The sequence below is a fragment of the Aquarana catesbeiana genome, linkage group LG12 (genome assembly GCF_042186555.1).
Source record: "Aquarana catesbeiana isolate 2022-GZ linkage group LG12, ASM4218655v1, whole genome shotgun sequence".
In the NCBI taxonomy this organism is placed as follows: domain Eukaryota; kingdom Metazoa; phylum Chordata; class Amphibia; order Anura; family Ranidae; genus Aquarana; species Aquarana catesbeiana.
The window spans coordinates 193527391-193554211 of record NC_133335.1 but is presented as its reverse complement, the minus strand read 5'-3'; the positions used below and the strand labels follow the sequence as shown (position 1 = coordinate 193554211).

General features: G+C 47.3%; 1 protein-coding gene across 3 annotated transcripts in view; it reads right to left on the bottom strand.

Annotated features, from left to right (window-relative positions):
• RALY (RALY heterogeneous nuclear ribonucleoprotein) overlaps positions 1 to 26821 on the bottom strand; it is a 383349-nt gene that overhangs the window by 70975 nt on the left and 285553 nt on the right. For all 3 annotated transcript variants that reach the window (XM_073606359.1, XM_073606357.1, XM_073606358.1), the window contains exon 4: positions 15591 to 15663. In XM_073606359.1, the coding sequence (XP_073462460.1) occupies positions 15591 to 15663 (73 nt within the window). The remainder of the gene's footprint in view (positions 1 to 15590; positions 15664 to 26821) is intronic.

The following is a 26821-nucleotide window of genomic DNA, read 5'->3' as shown; positions in this document are numbered from 1 at the left end:
TGTTTGGGTACAACATCGCACGACTGCGCAATTGTCAGTTAAAGCGATGCAGTGCCGTATCGTAAAAAAGTCAGGAAGGGGGTAAATCCTTCCGGGGCTGAAGTGATTAAATAACAAACATATCATACTTACCTCCACTGTGCAGTTTGTTTTGCACAGAGTGGCCTTGATCCTAGTCTTCTAGGGTCCCCCGGCCCCATCCCCTGGCACCCATGTCATTGGATTTGATTGGCAGCAGCGTGAGCCAATGGCTGCGCTGCTATCAATTTATCCAATCAAGAGCCGAGAGCCAAGAGCCCCGGCCAGAGAGGTACATCGCGTCTCCGCCGTGGGAACGAACGGGCTCAGGTGAGTAAAACGGAGGGGCTGGTCAGTGTCAGAAGTTTTTTCACCTTAATGCATAGGATGCTTTAAGGTGAAAAAACAAGAGTGTTTGCAACCCCTTTAAAAACGGGTGAGGAACAGCCAAACTCTGCTACCAAGGTGAGGTTGTGAAGTTTAAATTCACATATACCATGGCAGGACTGAGCACCAAAGGTAGTTACTCTGCATCAACAAGGTCTCTTCCAAGCAAAGAATTCAAAGCAGAATGGGGTTTCAAGATGTGCTGTTAAGCTCTTTTGAAGAAACACAAAGAAATGGACAATGTTGAGGGCCATAACTTAATGCAACAGATGAAATCAAGTTTTCATATTTTTTTCCTTCCACATCGGAAGAAGTCCAGCGTGCCATCAGCACAGAACTGATGGAAACCAGTGGGACCCAGGTACATCTATCTACTGTCAGGCGAAGTCTGGCCAAAAGTGGTCTTAATGGAAGAATTGTGGCCAAAAAAGCCATACCTCCGAAACAAGGCTAAGCAACTCAACTATGCGCAAAAACATAAGAACTGGGCTGCAGAAAAATGGCAGCAGGTTCTTTGAACTGATGAGTAAAAAATCTGAAATATTTGGCTGTAGCAGGAGGCAGTTTGTTTGGTGAAGGTCTGGAGAACGGTACAATAATGAGTGTCTGCAGGCAACAGTGAAGCATTGTGGAGGTTCCTTGCAAGTTTGGAGCTGCCTTTCTGCAAATAGAGTTGGAGATTTGGTCAGGATCAATGGTGTCCTCAATGCTGAGAAATAAAGACAATTACTTATCCATCATGTCATGTGATATAAAGAATGAACCTCAGGATTGGGATTTTAAAGGCAGTTGAAAAAAGAAATACATTGTTTAAAAAATATTTATTTCCATATAAGATAAAAATATATTTTTGGGTAAAAAATTGTCTGTGATATAAACATAGTGTACCAATATGATAACATTATAATAATTACAATGTGATAACATATGATAACATCATGAAAAATAAAAAAAATTAACAATTCCAAAGAAGTATTCCCCAGCTACTTGCTGTTCCTCCATCGGTGTGATTTCCGATGGTGTATAGTAGACAGGGGTATCCAACTATGTAACTATGTAACGCATTTCAAAATGTACAAGTATAAACAAATTCTTCTTCAGAGATAATACCACTTCTGAAAAATAGAATAATTACATTACATTTACCAGGGGCCTTTGTGTGCCGGTGCATGTAGATGAAAGCACACAAACCCTTTGTTTGTGTGCTTTCATCTACATGCATCGGTACACAAAGACCCCTGGTGTTCAACCAGGGGCTTTTATCGACCGGATGTGACGCGGCAACGCATGACGTTGATTCCTTGCGCAGTATATAGGGACGCCGTTGATCGTAGCTGGCGTCATTCCTCCCTCCCTCTGGCGTCTCTCAGTGGACAACAGCGGGTAGATCCCTATATGCAGCTCTTTTCTTTTCAACTAGATGGTGGAGACATGAAAGGTATGGAAACGTTTTTTCAGTAAGTCCATTCCAGATACATGTGTTTACTAAGTCAGCTATTGATTGACTCTTTGGGAGAAATATCATTTAAGCTGACTTGGTTGCTCATGGAATGGATTTTCACTACCTTCCAACATTTTCTTTTTCTCCCATAGTATAACAACTTTCTCTCTATTGGTGCCACAAGGTTGGACTTTTTCTGTCGGTCCTTGCAAGTGATGAAGAGCATTTGGCACAAACGATATAGGGTTCTCTTTGCATTCAAGGATTTGAATACTATAAGTGTGTGTATAATGCACTGACATATACATGCAATATTAAAAGTTATGAAATATGGATTGAAATTGAATTATTCTATTTTTCAGTAGTTTTATATTCCCTGAATAAGAATTTATTTATGCTTGTACATTTTGAAACGCGTTGGATACCCCTATCTACTATACACCATCGGAAATCACATCGACGAAGAAACAGCAAGTAGCTGGGGAATACCACTTTGGAATTGTTAAAATGTTGGATTTTTCATGATGTTATCGAATGTTATCACATTGTAATTATTATAATGTTATCATATTGGTACACTATGTTTGTATCAGAGACAGTTTTTTTTTACCAAAAAATACCTTTTTATCTTATATGGAAATAAATATTTTTTAAACAATATATTTATTTTTTCGATTGCCTTTAAAATCCCAATCCTGAGGTTCATTCTTTATATTTAACTACTAGGGATGATGGCAATTACACACATAGCCATATGAGTAGTCAATTTTCATGCCATGTGATTGCCACCCAAATTTATTCTGCAGCAGGCCAACCACCTCAAACATGCAGCCAATGTTCAATGTCATTAAAAACTATCTACAGCGTAAAGAAGAGCAAGGAGTCCTGAAAGTGATGGTTTGGCCCCCACAGAGCCCTGATCTCAACATCATGGAGTCTATCTGGGATTACATGAAGAGACAGAAGGATTTGAGGCACCCTACATCCACAGAAGATTAGTAGTTAGTTCTCCAAGAAGTTTGGAACACCCTACCTGCAAAGGGTGGTCACACCAAATATTGATTTGATTTGGATTTCTCTTCTGTTCATTTACTTTCCATTTTGCAATATTATAAACTATTAACATTTTCTATTTCTGAAAGCATTCTTAAAGCAGAGTTCCACCCAATATTTTAAGTTCGCCCCCACCGTGTTACTGATCACGTTGCCATGTATCATTGGAATGTTTTTTTTTTCAGATCTTATTATCTGTTTTGCCCATTACACAGGTTGACCTTCTCTGTACCTCGACGTGGCAAGGTACATCATATCCAGCTGCCCGTTGGCTCCTGGGATATATGTGTCATCAGGAGTCAATTGGGCAGCATCTGCAATACAAGTCTACCATGCCTAGTACGCAAGGAGCTACGACTGGGCTTCAGATGCCCACACTGAAGATGGGAGCTCGCTTACTTAGAAGGCAACAACAAAGAAGAGTTTATCTACTAAATATGTTGAAATGTATTATGCAAGATGCGACCATCGCACCTGCCTAAAACTTGTGCACAGTACTGTATATTAGGGATGGGCGAACAGCTAGTTCGACCATTTGTTCGGCCCCCTGAACCAACCACAATGCATCGCGGCGCTGAACAGTGCGTTGCAAGCCCTGATTAGCTGAAGCAGTTAGAGCTTCAGCCAATCAGGGCACAGAGCACTGTCAGAGTCGTGATTGGGCACTGTCATCATGACTTTATCCAATCATGGCTCATTCTCGCCCCACAGTATAAAAGTATTCTTTCAATGGCAGCCATTTTCGGTGTGACCTGTGGTGGACCTGCCAATTCTGGTGTTCAATAGCAAATGCCAATCGAGCTCCACGGTGCCAGGCAGTTGAGTACAGGGCCCACTAGAGGACATCTGTCCCTCAGGCCACCCTCATGAAGTCTGTTCCTGATTGGTCAGAGACATTCACACCAGTGGCCTGCCGGAGGTAATTTTGTAGGGTTCTGGCAGTGCTCATCCTGTTCCTCCTTGCACAAAGGAGCAGATACCCGTCCTGCTGATGGGTTAAGGACCTTCTATGGCCCTGTCCAGCTCCCCTAGAGTAACTGCCTGTCTCCTGGACTCTCCTCCATGCTCTTGAGACTGAGAGACACAGCAAACCTTCTGGCAATGGCACGTATTGATGTGCCATCCTGGAGAATTTGGACTGCCTGTGCAACCTCTATAGGGTTCAGGTATTGCCTCATGCTACCAGTAGTGACATTGACTCTAGCCAAATGCAAAACTAGTGAAAAACAGTCGGAAAAGATGAGTGGGGAAAAAAATTGTCAGTAGCCTCCACCTGTAAAACCATTCCTGTTTTGGAGGTCGTCTCATTGTTGCCCATCTAGTGCACCTGTTGTTAATTTCATTAACACCAAAGCAGCTGAAACTGATTAACAACCCCCTCTGCTACTTAACTGATCAGATCAATATCCCAGGAGTTTAATTGACTTGATGCTATACTCTGATTAAAAAGTGTTCCTTTAATTTATATATATATATTTTATTTCCTTTGACAGCTCCTGTCATTTCAGATGGATAAGTACATTGTTGATTCACATAAGCATTTTTGTGTAAATTGTCCTTAGCAATGCTGGCTAGTGATGAGCAGCAAATTTCCTGGTTAGATATTACACAGCGTTGCCATCTTATGTCAATATGAGCTGCATATTAAAACAATTTCCGTTATTCTTCAGTCGCAGGGCCCTATTTGATCCCTGGCCTTCACACCGCTAGCCGTGCCTTTCTCTCCTCCGATGGTAATGATGCTGTTTAACCAATCCTCTTTTGAAGTCATCTGTAATTTACACTCAAAACGGCACGATTTTACAACTTAATGGGATTGGGTTTGGATTTTTTTTTTGTACCAGGGCCCTGATAAATCCTTAATATGAGAAATCCAATAATTATTTTAATTGCCTCTGAAATGACTGCAAAACCGCTAGTGATTTCTTTTATACTTTTCAGCCACACTAATTGGTTTTAAAAGATAATTATAGCATGATAACCCTTTTACAGCCAAAGGGGAGACTCTGCGCAAATATGGAAGATTCCAGCCTGGTTGGTGACATTCAGTACAATGTTATGTGTCAGTGCTTCCCAGCAGCGCCCACCCACAAGACGCGCTTGAAATTTGTCGCTGCTGGAATGCCAAGTCTTATTAATTAACGGGCTTAAAGGAAAAGGGATAGCGTCATCCAGACATCCTCTCTTACAATGCTATATAGAATACAGCCTCCTAACCTTGTAAAAGGTAGAAAATAGAAGGAGAGGTATATAGAGTATATTCAGTAGGTACAGAATGCAGCAGCTACATCTGTGAATCAGATCCAGTCCAACTGAACTTTCATTTTTTTTTCCAGCTAATTACAGCTAAATACATTTCAGGTCTTATGTTCAGATGTTCAAGTCTTAGGCCAGGTCCACACGTCCTAAATTGGCCATGGTGTTACGATTAGTGGTGGCCTGTACAACTCAATGACAGGCTGAAAGGAGTTGGGGGTGTATGCAGCTATAAGTATGTGTAGAGCATCCCCGTAAGAGCCGCTGGTGAATTTGGTCCTATTTCCCCCCTTTAGAGCACACACAGCCAGGCATACTGTCTTTTTAGCATTCTTCCTCTGGCTCAAAGGAACAGTCTTTTTAGGGTTTTTATGGGAGCAGGAACTTGCATAGGGTCGGGGTGGATGGGATACCCCTGAACTGTAAATGGAACAACTCTGAGGACTGCTTGACTTCTGGTTGCTGTACACAAACCTCTGGCTGTATTGCACAACCTCTGGCTTCACTGAACACCTCCTGGCTGTACTGTACTTGCAAAAGAAAAGTCCCGCAGGATCCCTTACACTGATAGTGACCTGTACTCACTTAAAACCACCCCACTGTCACTTCTCGTCAACAAGGGGGGTCAGTTACTCACTCAGCCATAGGACCACCAATTGCCTCCTGCTGATATCCACAGGCTCTTCCAAGTATGGGAGATGTAGAACCACTCCACCCAGCAGCCTACTCTGAACTCAGGAGGGTGGAGATAGACTGTGGCCAAACATCTGTCCCTAACCACATGTAAGAGCTGGCTTTACAGATACATGAGGATACATGGTTACAGACATGGGTTGCCCAACTCTTTCCAGCCTGTCACTGAGTTGCACAGGCTGAGCAACCACCTCTGATGGAACACCTAAGATGCTGGTCACGACTCACGATATACTTGCCACAACTTGGCCAATTTAAGACATGTGAATGAGACCTTTAGGCCCCTTTCACACGATCGGACCGTTCAGGTCCACCTGTCAGTTTTGACGGCGGACCTGAACGGGCGCTCCATGTTAGCCTATGGAGCGACGGATGTCAGCGGAGACATGTCCGCTGACATCCGACCCGGTCCGATCCGCTAAAAGCAGACAGATGGCCCAGGTCCGTCGCTGGCGGATCGGGTGAGATCTGATGAAAACGGACATGCTGTCCGTTTTCATCCGATCCCTCCATAGGCGGCAGCGGCGCCTGACAAGCCCCTCTCCGCTCAGTGAGCAGAGAGGGACCTGTCATCCGCCGGCTCAGCGGAGATCAACAGAGAGATCTCCCGCTGAGCCGGCAGGCCGAGGCGGACTCCGTAGAAGCGGAGTCAGCCTCGTGTGAAAGGGGACTTAGAGTTTGTTTTCTTTAGAAAGCAGCCACAGCATGCTATAGAGAAAGACCCTTGTTCTTGTCTTTGCGGGGAAACATTAGTCTCTCTGCAGAGTTCTGACACCACCTTCCGCTGAGTCAGAGCTCTCCAATCAGTAAGGAGCATGACCTTTGAAATGTGAGAGCTCTAGTTGTGACTCTGCAGGGGGTGTGTTTGACTTCTGCAAGGAGATCACTGCTTCAAAACAGAGAGCAAGGGTCCTTGTCTACAGCATGCTGGCAAGGGACAGACTTTTCTACTCAGGCTGTGGCTGCTTTCCAAAGAAAAACTTGTTTGTGCTGAAGACCACGCTGGAATGACTGGATCAGTCACTGGTCATGGGTGGGTGGTTGTGTGGGCAAGTAGGAAGAAAATCTTCCTGTAGGTTGTGCCCAGACTTAAAGTGGATTTCCACCCAAAAATGGAACTTCCACTTTTTGGAATCTCCCCCCCCCCCTACGGGGTCACATTTGGCACCTTTCAGGGGGGAGGAGGGAGCAGATACCTGTCTAATACAGGTATTTGCTCCCACTTCCTGGCATAGATCACTGCGGTGATCACGGTGACCTACGCCACTTCCGGTGCCTACACTGTCCTCTCCCGCTGTCTTCTGGGATACACACAGGTCCCAGAACACAGCAGGGACCAATGAGGACGCGCAGTGGGACTCGCGCATGAGCAATAGGGAACCAGGAAGTGAAACCGCACGGCTTCACTTCCTGATTCCCTTACAGAGGATGGCGGTGACAGCAGCCGAGAGCCGACGGACAGATCGGCTTTGGCAGGCGACATCGCGGGCTCCCTGGACAGGTAAGTGTCCATATAGTAAAAGTCAGCAGCTGCAGTATTTGTAGCTGCTGGCTTTTAATATTTTTTTTTCGGCGGTGATGGCAATGATACCTCTTGGGGATTGGGCTGCTGCCTCTTACATATGGCCTTATGGTCGATTCCACATGTAGACTTGAAAAAGTTGGAAGAAAGAAGCGCCTGGTGTCCAAAAGAATGCGGATTTGAAAGTAGGTTAAAAGGTATTTATTGGTAATAACGACTAGTAAATAAAAGCCAACATGTTTCGGTGGGAATGACTCCCCCTCCTTCAGGGCTATCGGACAAACATGAGAAACGTGACATGTTCCCCATGAAGAAGGGGAAGTTACTTTCTCCCGAAACGTGTTGACTGTGATGTACTTGTCGCTATTACCAATACATACCTTTTAACCTACTTTCAAATCTGCATTATTTTGGACTCCGGGCACTCTTTCCTTCCTACTTTTCCAAAGAAAATGAACCGTAATGCCCCGTACACACGATCAGATTTTCCGACGGCAAATGTTGGATGTGAGCTTGTTGTCGGAAAGTCCGACCGTGTGTATGCTCCATCGGACATTTGTTGTTGGACTTTCCGCCAACAAATGTTGGCTTACATGCTCTCAAATTTTCCCCCAACAAATGTGTGTTGTCAGACTTTCCGATTGTGTGTACACTTCCAAAATACAAACACGCATGCTTGGAATTAAGGATTCGGAAGCGCTCGGTCTTGTAAAATTCGTGTTCGTAATGGAGATATCACATACGTCTTGTACGTCACTACATTTGTAATTGTTGGCCAACATTTGTGTGACGGTGTGTATGCAAGACAAGTTGGAGCCAACATCCTTCAAACAAAATTCCACGTTTTTTTTGTCGGAAAGTCCGATTGTGTGTACGCTGTATAAGACTTTGTACACATTTTCTTTCGATGCACCTGGAATGCATTTAGCTGATTTAGGCTTTGTTTGCATGAGCATAGTAAAGCGTACATCCATATGGGGGCCTTGTTTGCCCACACGGGATGCACAGGATGCCCAGGTGCACACGTGTGCAGGCAATCCCATTTGTGTCAATTGGGACACATCAGCTGCATGGACACCGGTGTGACTCAATAGGCATTTTTAGATGTTTGCATTTTAGGATTTAGAGTGTTGCACTTTCATTTTTTCTGTTACAGATATTGGAGACATTTGTTCATATTAATGCAACAGCTGTATATAATTTAGTTAACGATCCTCCATTCAGTGCATATAATTGCAGTGATTTGGTTACTTTGCCTTGAATGGCAGTCAGGGGACACTTGCTACGTATGCCAATTTAAAGTTGCCTGTTAATCGGCTGTTGTTCCTAGTGATTCAATGGGTTGATTGTAGAGGCTGAGCCATGGTGCAATGACTACTGTCTCTTACATGAGATGTTGTTATAAGGTCATCTACAAAGAGCCAGAGATTGCGCTGTGAGAGTGGTCCTGACTGGTGGCGGCGCCTCAAGGGGAGATTTATTACTGCAACTCCCTCCTCATTGGCTTATCTTTAACCACTTCAGCCCCCTTAATGCCCCTAATGACTAGTAATGTCAGTGATCAGCGATTTTTAGTGGGGCTGTGACATTGCGGCGGACAGATCAGACACTTTTGACACTTTTCTAGGACCAGTGACATTATTATAGTAATCAGAGCTAAAAATATCCACTGATCACTGTATAAATGACACTGGCAGGGAAGGGGTTGACACTAGGGGGCGATCACGGGGTTAAGTGTGTCCTAGGGAGGTGTTTCTAACTGTGGGGGGAGTGGACTGACTTGGAGTACAGAGAGATCGTTGTTCCTGATCCTTAGGAACAGACGATCTCACTGTACTCTCCTGTCAGAACAGGGATCTGCTTTGTTTACATTGGCAGATCCCCGTTCTATCTCTCCGAGGAGTGATAGCGGGGCAGTCGGTGGACATCGCGGCCACCGGACCCACGCATCGGCTCCTCAGTGTCTCATGCATGAAACGACGTACAGGTATGTAGTTTGAGCAATAGGGCCGCCCTGCCGCAGTATATATGCGGTGGGTGGTCCGTCCCTAAGTGGTTAAATAGCTTATGCCCCCTTCAGTCCATCATGAATGCTGCTGCCAGACTCATCCACCTTACAAACCGCTCAGCGTTTGCTACTCCTCTCTGCCAATCCCTCCATTGGCTGCCACTGACCCAACAAATTAAATTCAAAATACTAACAATAACTCACAAAGCCATCCACAACTCTGCCCCCAGCTACATCACTAACCTAATCACAAAATACCAACCGAATCGCCCTCTACGTTCCTCCCAGGACCTCCTGCTCTCTAGCTCCCTCATCACCTCCTCCTATACTCACCTCCAAGACTTCTCCTGAGCCTCTCCCATCCTTTGGAATTTCCTACCCCAATCTGTCTGACTATCTCCAACTCTATCTACTTTTGGGCAATCCCTGAAAGCTTTTCTCTTCAGACAAGGCCTATCCTGCCTCTAACTAACAACTGTACTTTTATTTTCTTCATCAGCTCATCCCCCACAGTTATTACGTTTTGTATCACTTGACCCTCCCTCCTAGATTGTAAGCTCTAACGAACAGGACCCTCTGATCCCTCCTGTAACGAATCGTATTATAACGTACTGTTTGCCCTCATGTTGTAAAGCACTGTGCAAACTGTTGGAGCTATATAAATCCTGTATAATAATAATAATAATAATAATAAAACTGGTACACACAGAATCTGATGCTGCTGTGCATAGTAATCAGCTTTCTAACTTCAGCTTGTTCAATTAGCCACCCTGGCAGTATGATTATGTCAGATTTTTTCACCTTAAAGCGGTACAGTGGAACCTTGGTTTACGAATAATGCGGTTAATGAGCGTTTTGAAAGACGAGCAACTTTTTAAAAAAAATTCTGACTCGGTTTGCAAGTTTTGTCTTGCAAAACAAGCAGAATTCAAGCTAATGGGGTGTGCAGTACCGCATTTGGCCAGAGGTGTGGGGGCGCCGGTGACACTCAGATCGGTTCGGAGCCGTTCAGAAATACTCGCAATCACTCGGAAATACCCCGTTCCCGAGCCTTTCTGAGGCTTTCCGAGTTCAGCCGAGCTGTCTCCGAGTATTTCCGAGGCTCTCCGGCACCCCTTCACCTCTGGCCACATGCGGTATTGCATGCAATAGAAGTCAATGCGGAACTAATTATTTTCGTTTCCATTGACTTCCATGGGGAAACTCGCTTTGATATGCGAGTGCTTTGGATTACAAGCATTCTCCTGGAATAGATTATTTCAAGTACAAGGTTCCACTGTACATTGTTTTACATAGAAATTTAGCGTTTTATATTGTAGGCCTGTAATTCTTAGTAATAACTCACTTAAATCTGTTCAAACAAGAGTCTAGTAGACATCCCGGGTATGATAAAGTTTGAAACACAAAATCATAAATTATAATATAATAAATAACTATAAATAATTATAAAAAATAATAATATAATCATAATAAAATTAATTTTCCCACGATTCACTATTGCTCAATTCTGCAAGTGTTCTAATTTACTATCGCTGTTTTCTAGCTGGTCTAAAACCACTTTTGATGTAAAGGGACAATTTTTGGTTGCCATGGACAGTCTCAAGTTTCCAGGTTGAAAGAACAGTATATATAATATAAAAGTGTAGGCAGGGCACTGGACAAAGCACTAGGGACAAAAGGGAGATGAAATGATTTGATACAGTAATGTCATCTGTAAGATTACAGTGTACTATATGTGTTATGAATGTTGTGCTTTTTGAATTTGCCGCCGGGCTCCGCCCCCATGCGTTGCGACGCTTGCAGGGAACGGAGCCCGGAACACAGAGGCATCGGTGGAGGACATAGCCCACGGACACAGCAGGGGGACATCGCAGGATCCTGGGGACAAGGTAAGTAACCTGGACCAGGATCCTGAGATGGAATCCCGAGTGTTGCTCGGGGTTACCGCTAATGGTACTGAAATTAAACCCCGAGCCACACTCGAGAATACCGTCAGGGAGGTTAAGCTTTGACAACAAGACCCTGTTCACACTTGAGCGTTTTTCAGCTCAAAGTTTGACACTCAGAAACGCTCAACAAGCAAATTTTAATTAATTAAAACGGCCCCTGTTCACATCTGAGCATTTTATTGCCTGTAGCAAAATGCCTGTCGCTCAAAAAAATACATGAGCTACTTTTCAGGCAGATCTGAGCATTCTTGTCCCCATAGGCTTGAATGGAAACGCCTTGAAAAACATGACATAAGCATTTTTTTCTAGAGTTTGGTCATGTGGTTTTCTGCTCAAACAGCCCCTTTTACAGCAGCAGTCCATTTTTAGTTGAAAAACGCCTAAAAAAATGAGTATAATATTTGCAAATCTACTTAAAAAAAATTGCTCATATACACCTGTAAAAAAGAACACTCGAAAAAACGCCTGAAAATTCTCAGCTTTTTTTTTTCTTATTTATTTTACTTTTTATTTTTACACTGTCCCTTTATTTATTTGGAATGTAAACAACCCTTGTAATAGAAATATGGATGACAGGTCCTCATTAATGAGAGATCTGGTGTCAAAAAACCCCAGATCTCTTATTTACCTTTAAAAGCAAAAGATCACAAATATAAAGTTTTTTGAACTTTTACTTTAAAAAATTTATATATATCACTCTTCTGCATACCCATCTGCTGCCAACATCGAATCGCTCCCCTCCCGCCGCTTTTAAAAGTGATCCCGTGGCGAATCTGCCCATAGGACCGCTTTTATGTGAAAGAGAATTGTGTATAGTAAAAAAAAATACAGTGGTTATGGCGGCTAGCCCAAGTTGCATCCAAGTCATACCCATCCAAAGTTGCATTAAAAGTTGCACCAAAGTCGCAATGTAAATCGCATGACCTTGGAGTCGCGCAAGCCTTAACCTAGAAACTGATTGTTCACTATGCACAGCTGCACCTGTTCTCCATTCTGTGTGGACCAGTTTTAGTAAATTTCCCCCAAAGTGACAACGTTGTAATTCTTTTATGGTGGAGGGTTGGAACGTTGTAATTAGGTTTGATTAATTCCTATTACATTTATATTTTTTATATAAATAAAATTTTATTTTTTTTATACTGCATTTTGTCCCATTTAGAACCTTCTGTGTTGTAACCATATCTTTGGTCATAGTAGTAGAGCTGGGCGATTTTCTCAAAAAAAAACAAAAAAAAAAAAACAGCAATTTAAAAAAAAAAACTAATAAAAAAAAAACTCAATTCACGATCGAATCAAGTTTTTTTTTTTTTTTTGGACACCGCACCGTTCCTGAGGAGCTGCGGGCAGGAGTTTTTAGGCGAGGCCTTGGCCTCGGCCTAGTCCACGGCGCCTGGCCTCGCGGACTAGGCCGAAGCCGCGGCCTCACCTGAAAACTCCTGCCCGCAGCTCCTCAGGACCGGCGCGGTGTCAGTGCCAGTCCTGGTGAAAAAAAAAAAAATCGGTTTGCTGAAATTTTGAATCGATTTGACCTCTCGACTCGATTCAAGATTTAAATCGATTTTTTCCCCAGCCCTACATAGTAGAACTATATGTAGTACTATAGTCATAGAAGCTATAGAAGTCTATTATTGTACAAGGTTAGAGGACAACGTTCTAAGGGCTCTTTCACACATAAATGTCCGTTTTCACGGACTCTGTTTGCTCAGCGGGGATCGATCCGTTGATCCTCGCTAAGCCGGTGAATGACAGGTCCATTTCTGCTCACTGTGGAGAGACGAACCTGTCAGATCTCCGCTCTCGACTATGGGGGGTCGAATGAAAACAGATCCGCCTGTCCATTTTTATCCGATTCACCAGACAGATGGAAAATAGGGTTTCCATCTGTCTGAATTTAGGGGAGCGGATCGGATGTGAGCGGACGTGTCACCGCTGACATCCGTCGCTCCATAGAGGTGAATGGAGCATCCGTTCAGGTCCGCCTAAAAAACTGACAGGTGGACCTAAACTGTCCACATGTGCGAAAGGGGCCTAACAGATGAGATGCTATACTTGAAGTGGAATTAAACCCCCCTATCGTTTTCAGCCAAGGAAGCTGCCATCTTGGCCTCTGTTTGATCTACAACTTCCATGATGCTACACATGTGATCAGTTATGACACCACCCATTGGTTGAGAGCACAACCAATGGGAGCGTTACATTCCCGGCATGTGCCGGAAATGTAACTGTTTTTTGAAACAGTTAAATGGATGGGTTTGCTTCCGCTTTAAGACTTTTAAGATACTCCTGGAGAACGTCTTTTACATTTAGCATGTGGCATCTATGCCGTACAAGTCAATTACAGAGGAATCTGGGCGTTAGGCTGGTCATACATTATACAGGCGGTCCCCGGGTTACAAACAAGATTGGGTCTGTAGGTTTGTTCTTAAAGCGGGGGTCCACCTATCTATCGTTTTTTTTTTTTTTGAGTTCATTCACAAACTTTTCTTCTCAGCATTACATACTCATATATTGTGTGTAAATGTCCGCCTGTGTCAGATTTCGTCGGAAAGAATAACTTATATTATTCACTGCAGGCGGTTTCCATCTTCATTGTTGGCATTTGAAGCCCACAAGCATTTATTGCCTGGATGCGGTGAATGCTGTGCTCCCAGCATTCACCGCTCGTTCCCGCACATGCTCAGTGGCATCCTGGGAAGCCTGAGACTAGCTCCCAGGAGTCTGGGAGAGGCTAGAAACACGCCTACTCCCACGGGAGGAGAACCAGGCAGTGCAAAGAAGAATAGAAAAATAAAAGGTAATTACGGCGATTTAAATTTTTTTAAACGGCATGTCAGCATCTAGGCAAGGAAGAGAATATATACAGATATTGTTCAAAATTTGGGTGGAACCCCGCTTTAAGTCAAAATTATTTGTAAGTTGGAAGAGGTACATTTTTTAAGTGTAGCTCCAGCCAAAAAAATAATTTTTATGTTTTTTGGATAGCATAAGGAAGGGTTATCACCCCTATATCATTTGTTTAGCTGTCTGTGCCCCTGTTCAGAATATTTCACCTCACTTTCTGTCCCTATGACAACAGGATTTTGAAAATTTTGGGGTGTTGTGTAAACAAGGATTGGTGATAAAGCTTCAGTGGAGACATCTTTTTCCCATGATGACTTTAACGACGTGTACACACGAGCGGACTTTTCGACCGGACAGGTCCAACGATCTATCCGACAGACTTTCTGCGGACTTCCGATGGACTTTCCGACTAAACGGACTTGCCTACACGCGATCACACCAAAGTCCAATGGATGCGTACGTGATGACTTACGACCGGACCAAAATAAGGAAGTTAATAGCCAGTAGCCAATAGCTGCCCTAGCATCGGTTTTCGTCCGTCGGACTAGCATACAGACGAGTGGACTTTTCGACTGAAATCGAATCCGTCGGAAAGATTTGGAACATGTTCCAAATCCAAAGTCCGTCAGATTTTCTACTGAAAAAATCAGCTGCAGGTCAGATGAAGCCCACACTGACAAAATTGAGATTTGGAACATGTTTCAAATCTTTACGTCGGAACTCCACCAGACCCAGTTCCTATCGAAAAGTCCGCTCGTCTGTATGCTAATCCGACAGACGAAAACCGACGCTAGGGCAGCTATTGGCTACTGGCTATCAACTTCCTTATTTTAGTCCGTTCGTACGTCATCACGTACAAATCTGTCGGACTTTGGTGTGATCGTGTGTAGGCAAGTCTGTTTGTTCGGAAAGTCCGTTGGAAGTCCGCTGAAAGTCCGTCGGATAGACCGTCGGACCTGTCCGGTCAAAAAGTACACTCGTGTGTACGCGGCATTACAGGAGTGAATTTCCCTTCCTAGGGGTAGATTTCCTCTCACTTCCTGTTGTCTCCTTCCGTTTGTAAGTAGGAGTCATTTGTAAGTCGGATGTTTGTAACCCGGGGGCCGCCTGTACAATTTTCCTTACATTTACCAAAACCAAAAAAATATGAGGTCACACCTGAACACTTTCAATTTGTTTGCAGTCAGGCAGGCACTTGTACTACATAGTTGAAGGTAAATCTAAAGGAAATTGAACAAAAACATTATATCATGTATGGCCAGCCTAAGTATCATCCTTCCCTGTCTTGATCTCTGTTAGAGGTACATGAGAGCAATGTGATTGAACAGAATTACTCAGACTATACTATTTTGGCTTCATCTTCCAAGAACTGCTGTTGCATCTTTTTTCTGTAACAAACCCTTCAGGGGGATAACATTTTACCTGTATAGTGCAGCTGTGGCTCTCTTCAAATTTTTGGGTCTGCTGGGCCTTGGTTCTCCAGCCATGTTGATATCTGTAGATAAATTGAAAACATAATTAACTTTTGCTTTGTAAGTTAACATTTTAGAATTATGCAAATGTAAATTTCTAAGATTAACAAAAACTGAATGGCTGTTCCTAATACCCTGTTTCCCCGAAAAGAAGACCTAGCGTGATTGTCGGTGATCACTGCAATATAAGCTCTACCCGCCAAATAAGCCCTACCCTGTTTCCCCGAAAATAAGCCCTACCCTGAAAATAAGACCTACAAGCACTTTAACTAGGGCTTATTTGGGGGGTAGGGCTTATATTGCAGCCATCACCGACAATCGCGTTAGGTCTTATTTTAGGGAAAACAGGGTATGTCCAACATACATACAAACTATCATGGATTATTCTTCCTCAGGGCACCTGAGAGCTGAAGTTCCCTCAGACATGCAAAAAGATGCCACTCAGTTTAGTCATTTTTGGCTGGACCTGGTGCCAGTCTTTTGTTTTAATGGGGACTAAATTGAAACCATCACCCAAGAGTTGTCAGGGAAATAGTGAAAGGTCAGAAGAGACAGCTGTGGATGGGACAAATCCAAAGTCATCAAGAACACAATTCAAAAACAATATCACCTGGGACTTTTTAGGTGCCAAAATCTACAGCAAAGAATACATAAAATTTAAATAAATGAAATAAAATCACCTTTATTCCAAATTGTTGATTTACAACTCAGACCAGTGGCGGTTGCTCATGCAGGGGCCCCTGACCCCCCTAATCCATGCGTCTAGCCCCTAATCTACATGCAGGGCGCCGGACACATGGATTCCAATGGGTTTTTTTTCTATTTTTAGAGGCACGTGATTAGAGCCAGGGGCCCACCCAGTTGTGTGACATATATTTTTCTAGAGTTGGAGTGGAATCACTTTAAGTGATAGCAGCTACTATTAATAATTTATATACACTTTGTTTTGATTGCGCCGACTGATTTGTACACATTTGTCTATAATAAGGCTTACCTGTAGGTAAAATTAATATCTCCTAAGCGTGCACAGTTTAGGAGATATTCACCCTGCATGACATCACTGGCGCATGCGCTTTAAAGGTTCGGCATATCTTGCCAGACCTTCAGAGCTTCACGCCGAAACCGAGAGCTCCCGCGCGCATGCGGCCAATCACATAGCTGGAGAGCGCGAACACGGAAGAAATACAGGGGGTACATGTCAGCCCTCCCAACAGAGACATAACAGTGCTGGAGGGCTTAGTTCCAAGGTCGGTATTTTATAATGTGCTAGTATGCGATGCATATTATCATATGATGCCATTGCAGGTTATTTATTTATTTCTGCAACATCTGCGGTTCACAACCGCTTAAACCCTTTTCCAGCCTGGGCCGGCTCCTGGAAACGAACTAAAAGCACCTGCCTACTACGGTGTCATGAATCCCTCCCCTTAGAGGGGCCTTCATGGTGCTCTGCACTCACAGTAAAATTGTGCGGAAAATGGCACTGACATCATTATTTCAATAAAGCACCCAGCATCATCGAAGATTTCCCGTCTCTGGATAAGAAGATAGGAAGAAGAGGACCCTCCTCATGACAAATCAGAACACATTTGATAAACGGTAGATGTACTAAAATGAATCAAAATTTGCATTTCAACCCCTTCCTGACCGGCGCACACCGATATACGTCAGCAGAATGGCACGGGTGGGCAAAAGGGTGTACAGGTACATCCCCTTTAAGATGCGGCATTGTGGGCATGCGTGCACACGCCGCGTGCTCCGTCACCACGTTTCCCGCAGACTCGATGTCTGCCGGGTGCCCGCGATCCTGTTATAGAGTGGAAGAGCGGAGAGATGCCTATGTAAACAAGGCATTTTGCCGTTCTGCCTAGTGACATGACAGAGATCTACTGCTCCCTGTCATCGAAGCCCCCCCCCCCATGTGAGCCCATCCCCCACAGTTAGAATCACTCCCTAGGAGACACTTAACCCCTTGATCACCCCCCTAGTGTTTAACCCCTTCCATGCCAGTGTCATTTACACAGTAATCAGTGCATTTTTATAGCACTGATCGCTGTATAAGTGACAATGGTCCCAAAATAGTGTCAAAAGTGTCCAATGTGTCCGCCATAATGTCACAGTCATGATAAAAATCGCAGATCGCCGCCATTACTAATAAAAAAAGTTAATAATAAAAATGCCATAAATCTATCCCCTATTTTGTAGACACTATAACTTTTGCGCAAACCAATCAATATACGCTTATTGCGATTTTTTTACCAAAAATATGTAGAAGAATACATATCGGCCTAAACTGAGGAAAAAAATTGTTTTTTTATATATTTTTGGGGGATATTTATTATAGCAAAAAGTAAAAAAATATTGCTTTTTTTTCAAAATTTTCGCTTTTTTTAATAGCGCAAAAAATAAAAACTGCAGAGGCGATCAAATACCACCAAAAGAAAGCTCTATTTGTGGGGAAAAAAAGAACATCAATTTTGTTTGGGTGCAGCGTCGCACGACCGCGCAATTGTCAGTTAAAGTGATGCAGTGCCGAATTGCAAAAAGTGCTCTGGTCAGGAAGGGGGTAAATCCTTCCGGGGCTGAAGTGGTTAAGGAGGACTGGGTACGGTGGAAGGGGGGGGGGGGGGTTGCAAGGGGTCTGGAAATTGGCTTTAGGTTTGGAATCAATAGATACAACCATGTTTGTCCTCAAGCAGCCAGCAATTGAAGGGGAAAAACAGTTCTGCTGGGTTGGACAAAGCGGACAGTAATTCTTACAGTCAATGTACATGAGGCCTATAAATCTTTTTGCTTGTGTTTTCCTGACTTCTCTCCCAAGCTGACCTTGCTGTGCCCCGTCTGATGTATGTGCAGCTGCTTGCTTCAGCCACCATCCTGCAAATCACGGCTCGCAGCTGACAAGCAGTGCTACAGCAGTAATCTGAGTGTGGCTGTGCGTGCCAACCCTAGGAGTACCTGCCGTATATTACTGCAGCCACTGCCAGGCCAAGGAGGGCATGCATATATATACTGGAGAACCCTGCATTACCTCATGCAGAGAGACATAAAGCATCTTCATGAGTCATTGCAAAGATTTACTTCTCTGTCTACAATGGCCAATACACAGTGTCAATGTCGTTTTTTTAAATATTTGCTTACTGATAATCCGCAGGACTATCCTAGCAGTTGTGTGAAAAGAAATGGAACACTAATGTTAGCTACATGTTACACTAACCAATACGTATCATTTTAAACCTTTACAAATTCATCATTTGCTGATAAATAATCATCCAAAGCAAATCAATGTAAACAAAATTGATAGGATTTTCCACCAGGATCGTTCCCCTTTCAGATTTCAATTTAAGTTTTTTGTAGATTTTATTGCATATGCATAGAGAAATAAGAAGGAGGCCTCTCTACCCTCTCTATTCATGTGCCCAGCCCCTTTCAGGACGCCGGACACATGAAATACTATGGCGGGGATAGGCGGGGGTGTGTATTTTGAAGCACGTGATTAGAGCCAGAGGCTCTAATAGGCTTCAAAATAGTTTGGGCTCGAGGCGCAGAGCACTGCGTCCAGATTCCACCCTGTTGTGTGGCATAGCGAATTAATTTTCGCTATTTTCACACTAATGTTCCTCCCTGCCAATCAGCAGCCAGGTCAGTGAGACCTGTCTCCCGACTGGCCAAAGCATTAGTTGATCCTATTGGATGCCTAACGCTTTGGCGGAAGAAGAGACAAGGCGGAGGAAGCCTGAGGAGCCGAGCGGACACAGGAGCTGCAGCCACCGCTTCCCGCCGAGGAGGAGAGCCCCATCACTCCAGGAGAGGGGCAGAGCCCTGCCACATGGGCCATAAGGAGGGGGGGGTTAGTGAAGTGACAGCCGAGCCGGGGGATGCGCCTGGCTGCATATAATGGGCACAAGTGGCTGCATTTGACGGGCACAAATGGTTGCATATGATGGGTACAATTCTCTGCATATGATGGGCACAAGTGGCTGCATATGATGGGCACAAGTGGCTGCATATGATGGGTGCAAGTGGCTGTATATGATGGGGCACAGTGGCTGCATATGATGGGGCACAAGTGGCTGCATATGATAGGCACATTGGCTGCATTTGATGAGCACAGTGAGGCTGCAATTGATGGGAGGGGGGGGTGTTTCAGTATTTTTCAGTTTGTTTGCGCCCCCCCTAAAAAATTTTGAGCACCAGCCACCACTGACCCCTACCATTACAGCAACAAGGTCTCATATGCTGCGCTCAGAGCTACTGTGTCATAGGAGAAACAGTGCATATGTGGGGGTTTGAATCAGAGAAAGAGCTTGCTTCTGTGATGGTGGAGGCGGGGCCGTCTTTAATATTGATTGGGCCCTGGGCAAAGATTTTATTGGGGCCCCCCCAGCTAGACTCAAAATGAGTTTACTGCAGCAGATCAGGCAACGATTGTGATTGGCTGCCAGAGATTACAACACATCATTACAGCTTACAGATTAGTTGCTAGAGGTTACTACACATCATAACCTCTCAGTGCAAATTGCGGGTGTGGCCAAACTGCACTAGCATTGAGGGGTGCACCATGTACAGAGTGCAGGGTTGGGGGATGCGCTTTGTGCAGAGTGCAGGGGTGAGGTGGGTGCAGAGTGCAGGGGTGAGGTGAGTGCAGGGGTGAGGTGGGTGCAGAGTGCAGGGGTGAGGTGAGTGCAGAGTGCAGGGGTGAGGTGGGTGCAGAGTGCAGGGGTGAGGTGGGTGCAGGGCTGAGGTGGGTGCAGAGTGCAGGACTGAGGTGGGTGCAGAGTGAGGTGAGTGCAGAGTGCAGGGGTGAGGTGGGTGCAGATTGCAGGGGTGAGGTGGGTGCAGAGTGAGGTGAGTGCAGAGTGCAGGGGTGAGGTGGGTGCAGATTGCAGGGGTGAGGTGGGTGCAGAGTGCAGGGGTGTGGTGGGTGCAGAGTGCAGGGGTGAGGTGAGTGCAGGACTGAGGTGGGTGCAGAGTGCAGGGCTGAGGTGGGTGCAGAGTGCAAGGCTGAGGTGGGTGCAGAGTGAGGTGAGTGCAGGGGTGAGGTGGGTGCAGAGTGTAGGGGAGTGATGGGTGCAGAGTGCAGGGGTGTGGTGGGTGCATAGTTCAGGGGTGAGGTGGGTGCAGAGTGCAGGGGTGAGGTGGGTGCAGAGTGCAGGAATGAGGTGGGCGCAGAGTGCAGGAGTGAGGTGGGCGCAGGGTGCAGGACTGAGGTGAGTGCAGGATGCAGGACTGAGGTGGGTGCAGAATGCAGGACTGAGGTGGGTGCAGAGTGCAGGGGTGAGGTGGGTGCAGAGTGAGGTGTCTACAGAGTGCAGGGGTGAGGTGGATGCAGAGTGCAGGAGTAAGGTGGGTGCAGGGGTGAGGTAGGTGCAGAGTGCAGGGGTGAGGTGGGTGCAGACTGAGGTGGGTGCAGAGTGCAGGACTGAGGTGGGTGCAGAGTGCAGGACTGAGGTGGGTGCAGAGTGAGGTGAGTGCAGAGTGCAGGGGTGAGGTGGGTGCAGATTGCAGGGGTGAGGTGGGTGCAGAGTGAGGTGAGTGCAGAGTGCAGGGGTGAGGTGGGTGCAGATTGCAGGGGTGAGGTGGGTGCAGAGTGCAGGGGTGTGGTGGGTGCAGAGTGCAGGGGTGAGGTGAGTGCAGGACTGAGGTGGGTGCAGAGTGCAGGGCTGAGGTGGGTGCAGAGTGCAAGGCTGAGGTGGGTGCAGAGTGAGGTGAGTGCAGGGGTGAGGTGGGTGCAGAGTGTAGGGGAGTGATGGGTGCAGAGTGCAGGGGTGTGGTGGGTGCATAGTTCAGGGGTGAGGTGGGTGCAGAGTGCAGGGGTGAGGTGGGTGCAGAGTGCAGGAATGAGGTGGGCGCAGAGTGCAGGAGTGAGGTGGGCGCAGGGTGCAGGACTGAGGTGAGTGCAGGATGCAGGACTGAGGTGGGTGCAGAGTGCAGGACTGAGGTGGGTGCAGAATGCAGGACTGAGGTGGGTGCAGAATGCAGGACTGAGGTGGGTGCAGAGTGCAGGGGTGAGGTGGGTGCAGAGTGAGGTGTCTACAGAGTGCAGGGGTGAGGTGGATGCAGAGTGCAGGAGTAAGGTGGGTGCAGGGGTGAGGTAGGTGCAGAGTGCAGGGGTGAGGTGGGTGCAGACTGAGGTGGGTGCAGAGTGCAGGACTGAGGTGGGTGCAGAGTGCAGGGGTGAGGTGGGTGCAAAGTGCAGGACTGAGGTGGGTGCAGAGTGCAGGGGTGAGGTGGGTGCAAAGTGCAGGGGTTAGGTGGATGCAGAGTGCATGGGTAAGGTGGGTGAAGAATGCAGGGGTGAGGTGGGTGCAGAGTAAGCTGGGTGCAGAGTGCAGAGTGAGATGAGTGCAGAGTGAGGTGGGTGCAGAATGCAGGGGTGAGGTGGATGCAGAGTTCAGGGGTAAGGTGGGTGCAGAATGCAGGGGTAAGGTGGGTGCAGAGTGAGGTGGGTGCAGAGTGAGATGAGTGCAGAGTGAGGTGGGTGCAGGAGTGAGGTGGGTGCAGAGTGCAGGGGTGAGGTGGATGCAGAGTGCAGGGGTGAGGTGGATGCAGAGTGCAGGAGTGAGGTGGATGCAGAGTGCAGGGGTGAGGTGGGTGCAGAGTGAGGTGGGTGCAGAGTGCAGAGTGAGGTGGGTGCAGAGTGAGGTGGGTGCAGAGTGAAGAGTGAGGTGGGTACAGAGTGCAGGGGTGAGGTGGATGCAGAGTGTAGGGTGAGGTGGGTGCAGAGTGAGATGAGTGCAGAGTGAGGTGGGTGCAGAGTGAGGTGGGTGCAGAGTGGGGTGGGTGCAGAGTGCAGAGTGAGGTGGATGCAGAGTGCAGGGGTGAGGTGGATGCAGAGTGCAGGGGTGAGGTGGGTGCAGAGTGAGGTAGGTACAAAGTGAGGTGGGTGCAGAGTGAAGAGTGAGGTGGGTACAGAGTGCAGGGGTGAGGTGGATGCAGAGTGTAGGGTGAGGTGGGTGCAGAGTGCAGGGGTGAGGTGGGTGCAGGGGTGAGGTGGGTGCAGAGTGAGGTGGGTGCAGAGTGAGGTGGGTGCAGAGTGTAGGGTGAGGTGGGTGCAGAGGTGAGGTCGGTGCAGAGTGAGGTGGGTGAAGAGTGATGTGGGTGTAGAGTGCAGAGTGAGGTGGGTGCAGAGTGCAGTGTGAGGTGGGTACATTGTGAGGTGGGTGCAGAGTGCAGTGTGAGGTGGGTGCAGAGTGCAGAGTGAGGTGGGTGTAGAGTGAGGTGGGTCCAGAGTGAGGTGGGTCCAGAGTGAGGTGGGTCCAGAGTGAGGTGGGTCCAGAGTGAGGTGGGTGCAGAGTGAGGTGGGTGCAGAGTGCACAGTGAGGTGGGTCCAGAGTGAGGTGGGTCCAGAGTGAGGTGGGTGCAGAGTGCAGAGTGAGGTGGGTCCAGAGTGAGGTGGGTGCAGAGTGAGGTGGGTGCAGAGTGAGGTGGGTGCAGAGTGAGGTGAGTGCAGTGTTCAGAGTGAGGTGGGTGCAGAGTGAGGTGGGTCCAGAGTGAGGTGGGTCCAGAGTGAGGTGGGTGCAGAGTGCAGAGTGAGGTGGGCGCAGAGTGAGGTGGGTGCAGAGTGAGGTGGGTGCAGAGTGAGGTAGGTGCAGAGTGAGGTAGGTGCAGAGTGAGGTAGGTGCAGAGTGAGGTGGGTGAAGAGTGATGTGGGTATAGAGTGCAGAGTGAGGTGGGTGCAGAGTGCAGTGTGAGGTGGGTACATTGTGAGGTGGGTGCAGAGTGCAGTGTGAGGTGGGTGCAGAGTGCAGAGTGAGGTGGGTGTAGAGTGAGGTGGGTCCAGAGTGAGGTGGGTCCAGAGTGAGGTGGGTCCAGAGTGAGGTGGGTGCAGAGTGCAGAGTGAGGTGGGCGCAGAGTGAGGTGGGTGCAGAGTGAGGTGGGTGCAGAGTGAGGTGGGTGCAGAGTGAGGTAGGTGCAGAGTGAGGTAGGTGCAGAGTGAGGTGGGTGCAGAGTGAGGTGGGTGCAGAGTGCAGAGTGAGGTAGGTGCAGAGTGAGGTAGGTGCAGAGTGAGGTGGGTGCAGAGTGAGGTGGGTGCAGAGTGAGGTGGGTGCAGAGTGAGGTGGGTGCAGAGTGAGGTGGGTGCAGAGTGCAGAGTGAGGTAGGTGCAGAGTGAGGTAGGTGCAGAGTGAGGTGGGTGCAAAGTGCAGAGTGAGGTAAGTGCAGAGAGAGGTAGGTGCAGAGTGAGGTGGGTGCAGAGTGAGGTGGGTGCAGAGTGCAGAGTGAGGTGGGTGCAGAGTGCAGAGTGAGGTGGGTGCAGAGTGAGGTGGGTGCAGAGTGAGGTGGGTGCAGAGTGCAGAGTGAGGTGAGTGCAGAGTGAGGTGGGTGCAGAGTGAGGTGGGTGCAGTGAGGTGGGTGCAGAGTGAGGTGGGTGCAGAGTGCAGAGTGAGGTGGGTGCAGAGTGAGGTGGGTGCAGAGTGAGGTGGGTGCAGAGTGAGGTGAGTGCAGAGTGAGGTGGGTGCAGAGTGAGGTGGGTGCAGAGTGGGGTGGGTGCAGAGTGCAGAGTGAGGTGGGTGCAGAGTGAGGTGGGTGCAGAGTGCAGAGTGAGGTGGGTGCAGAGTGAGGTGGGTGCAGAGTGCAGAGTGAGGTGGGTGCAGAGTGAGGTAGGTGCAGAGTGCAGAGTGAGGTGGGTGCAGAGTGCAGAGTGAGGTGGGTGCAGAGTGAGGTGGGTGCAGAGTGCAGAGTGAGGTGGGTGCAGAGTGAGGTGGGTGCAGAGTGCAGAGTGAGGTGGGTGCAGAGTGAGGTGGGTGCAGAGTGCAGAGTGAGGTGGGTGCAGAGTGAGGTGTGTGCAGAGTGAGGTGGGTGCAGAGTGCAGAGTGAGGTGGGTGCAGAGTGAGGTGGGTGCAGAGTGAGGTGGGTGCAGAGTGCAGAGTGAGGTGGGTGCAGAGTGAGGTGGGTGCAGAGTGCAGAGTGAGGTGGGTGCAGAGTGAGGTGGGTGCAGAGTGCAGAGTGAGGTGAGTGCAGAGTGAGGTGGGTGCAGAGTGAGGTGGGTGCAGAGTGAGGTGGGTGCAGAGTGCAGAGTGAGGTGGGTGCAGAGTGCAGAGTGAGGTGGGTGCAGAGTGAGGTGGGTGCAGAGTGCAGAGTGAGGTGGGTGCAGAGTGAGGTGGGTGCAGAGTGCAGAGTGAGGTGGGTGCAGAGTGAGGTGGGTGCAGAGTGAGGTGGGTGCAGAGTGCAGAGTGAGGTGGGTGCAGAGTGAGGTGGGTGCAGAGTGAGGTGGGTGCAGAGTGAGGTGGGTGCAGAGTGCAGAGTGAGGTGGGTGCAGAGTGAGGTGGGTGCAGAGTGCAGAGTGAGGTGGGTGCAGAGTAAGGTGGGTGCAGAGTGCAGAAGTGCACAGCTCTCCTCCCACCCAGATTTCAATACAGAGCTCCACTCTCCCTAAGTACAAGGCTGTCCTCCCACAAAGCCCCCATCCCCCATTCCAGTATAGAGGAAAACTCTGTGTACTCACAGCATGTTGTCCTCCGATGTCCGTGGAACCTGCCAGTCCCAGAAACAGCTTCCCCTGTGCAGAGTCCCCGCCCCCTTCCTCCTCTGCTCTCATAGATCGTGTGTGTCCCTGAGGGATGAGAACAGCCGCCGGAAGAGAAGCGCTGTCACTTGGAAATACACAAGCCGTGCTTGTGTATTTCCAAGTGACAGTAGCGAGCAGCCAGCATGCGACCAGCACCGGAGGTGGCCGAACTCCGGCGGGCAGTGTGCAGGGTTTAAGGGACGGGCAGCGCAGGGCCCCCAACAATGACAGGGCCCTGGGCAGATGCCCCTTTTGCCCCGCGGTAAAGACGGCCCTGGGTGGAGGTAAGCAGTAACAGCTGAGAGTGTCTTAGCAATGTCCTAGCAACAAGGCAGGATTGTGGGGGGGATGCGATCTCTAGGAGTTTTTCATCCAGGCTGAGAGGAATGTGAATGGCCTACATTCATAGCAAAGGCATTACCCAACTTTGCCTAAAGATGCATGGTTTGTTTTCATCTACATGCACCCTTTACCTACATAGGGCAATGAACTATAAGGGTATGTAGAGACTGGTGATCAGGTTATTTTTTTCTGATATGCAAGTTGTGGTTGGCAAATGCTTTATATGTAAAACAATTCACTGTGGCTATGGGTACAGTGCTTATCAGACTACTGTAATGAATGAAAATAATAGGACATTTTTTTTGGGATGAATACACTACCAGATACAGTGAGGAAAATAATTATTTGATCCCTGCAGATGTTGTAAGTTTGCCCACTAACAAAGAAATGAAGGGTCTATCATTTTCATCATAGGCAGTGGCGTCGCTAGGGGGTGGCTTTTGGGGCTATAGCCCCGAATCTGGGGCCCATAGCCCAGAGTCTCTGTAGGGGTACCCAAGAGGAAGGGGAGGCTCTCTGGGGACCCTGATGTAAGTGGGGGGCTCTCTGGGGACCCTGATTTAAGGGGAGGCTCTCTGGGGACCCTGATTTAAGGGGGAGGCTCTCTGGGGACCCTGATTTAAGGGGGAGGCTCTCTGGAGACCCTATTGTAAGGGGGGCTCTCTGGGAACCCTGATGTAAGTGGGGGACTCTCTGGGGACCCTGATGTAAGGGGGGGGCTCTCTGGGGATATATATACACAGACACACACATATATTATATACCTGTGTATGCCCGCCCAAGCGTATGACTTTCTTTACAACGCTGCTATGGGCTCTAGCCCCAGATCTTTTGTAGACCTAGCAATGCCTCTCATCATAGGTGTATTTTAAATGATAGAGACAGAATATCAACCAAAAATCCAGAAAAAACACATAAAACAAATGCTATAAATTAAGTTGCAGTTCAGTGAGTAAAATAAGTATTTAATCCCCAAGCAAATCATGACTTATAGTGCCTTGAAAAGGTATTCATACCCCTTGACATTTTCCACATTTTGTCAAGTTACAACAAAAAAACAATAATGTATTTTATTGGGATTTTATGTGACAGACCAACACAAAGTGGCACATAATTGTGAAGTGGAAGGAAAATGATGAATGGGTTTCAACATTTTTTACAAATAAGTATCTGAAAAGTGTGGTGTGTATTGGTATTCAGGCCCCCTGAGTCAATACTTTATAGAACCACCTTTCACTGCAATTCCAGGTGCAAGTGTTTTTGGGGATGTCTCTACCAGCTTTGCACATCTAGAGAGTGAAATTTTTGTACATTCTTCTTTGCAAAAGAGC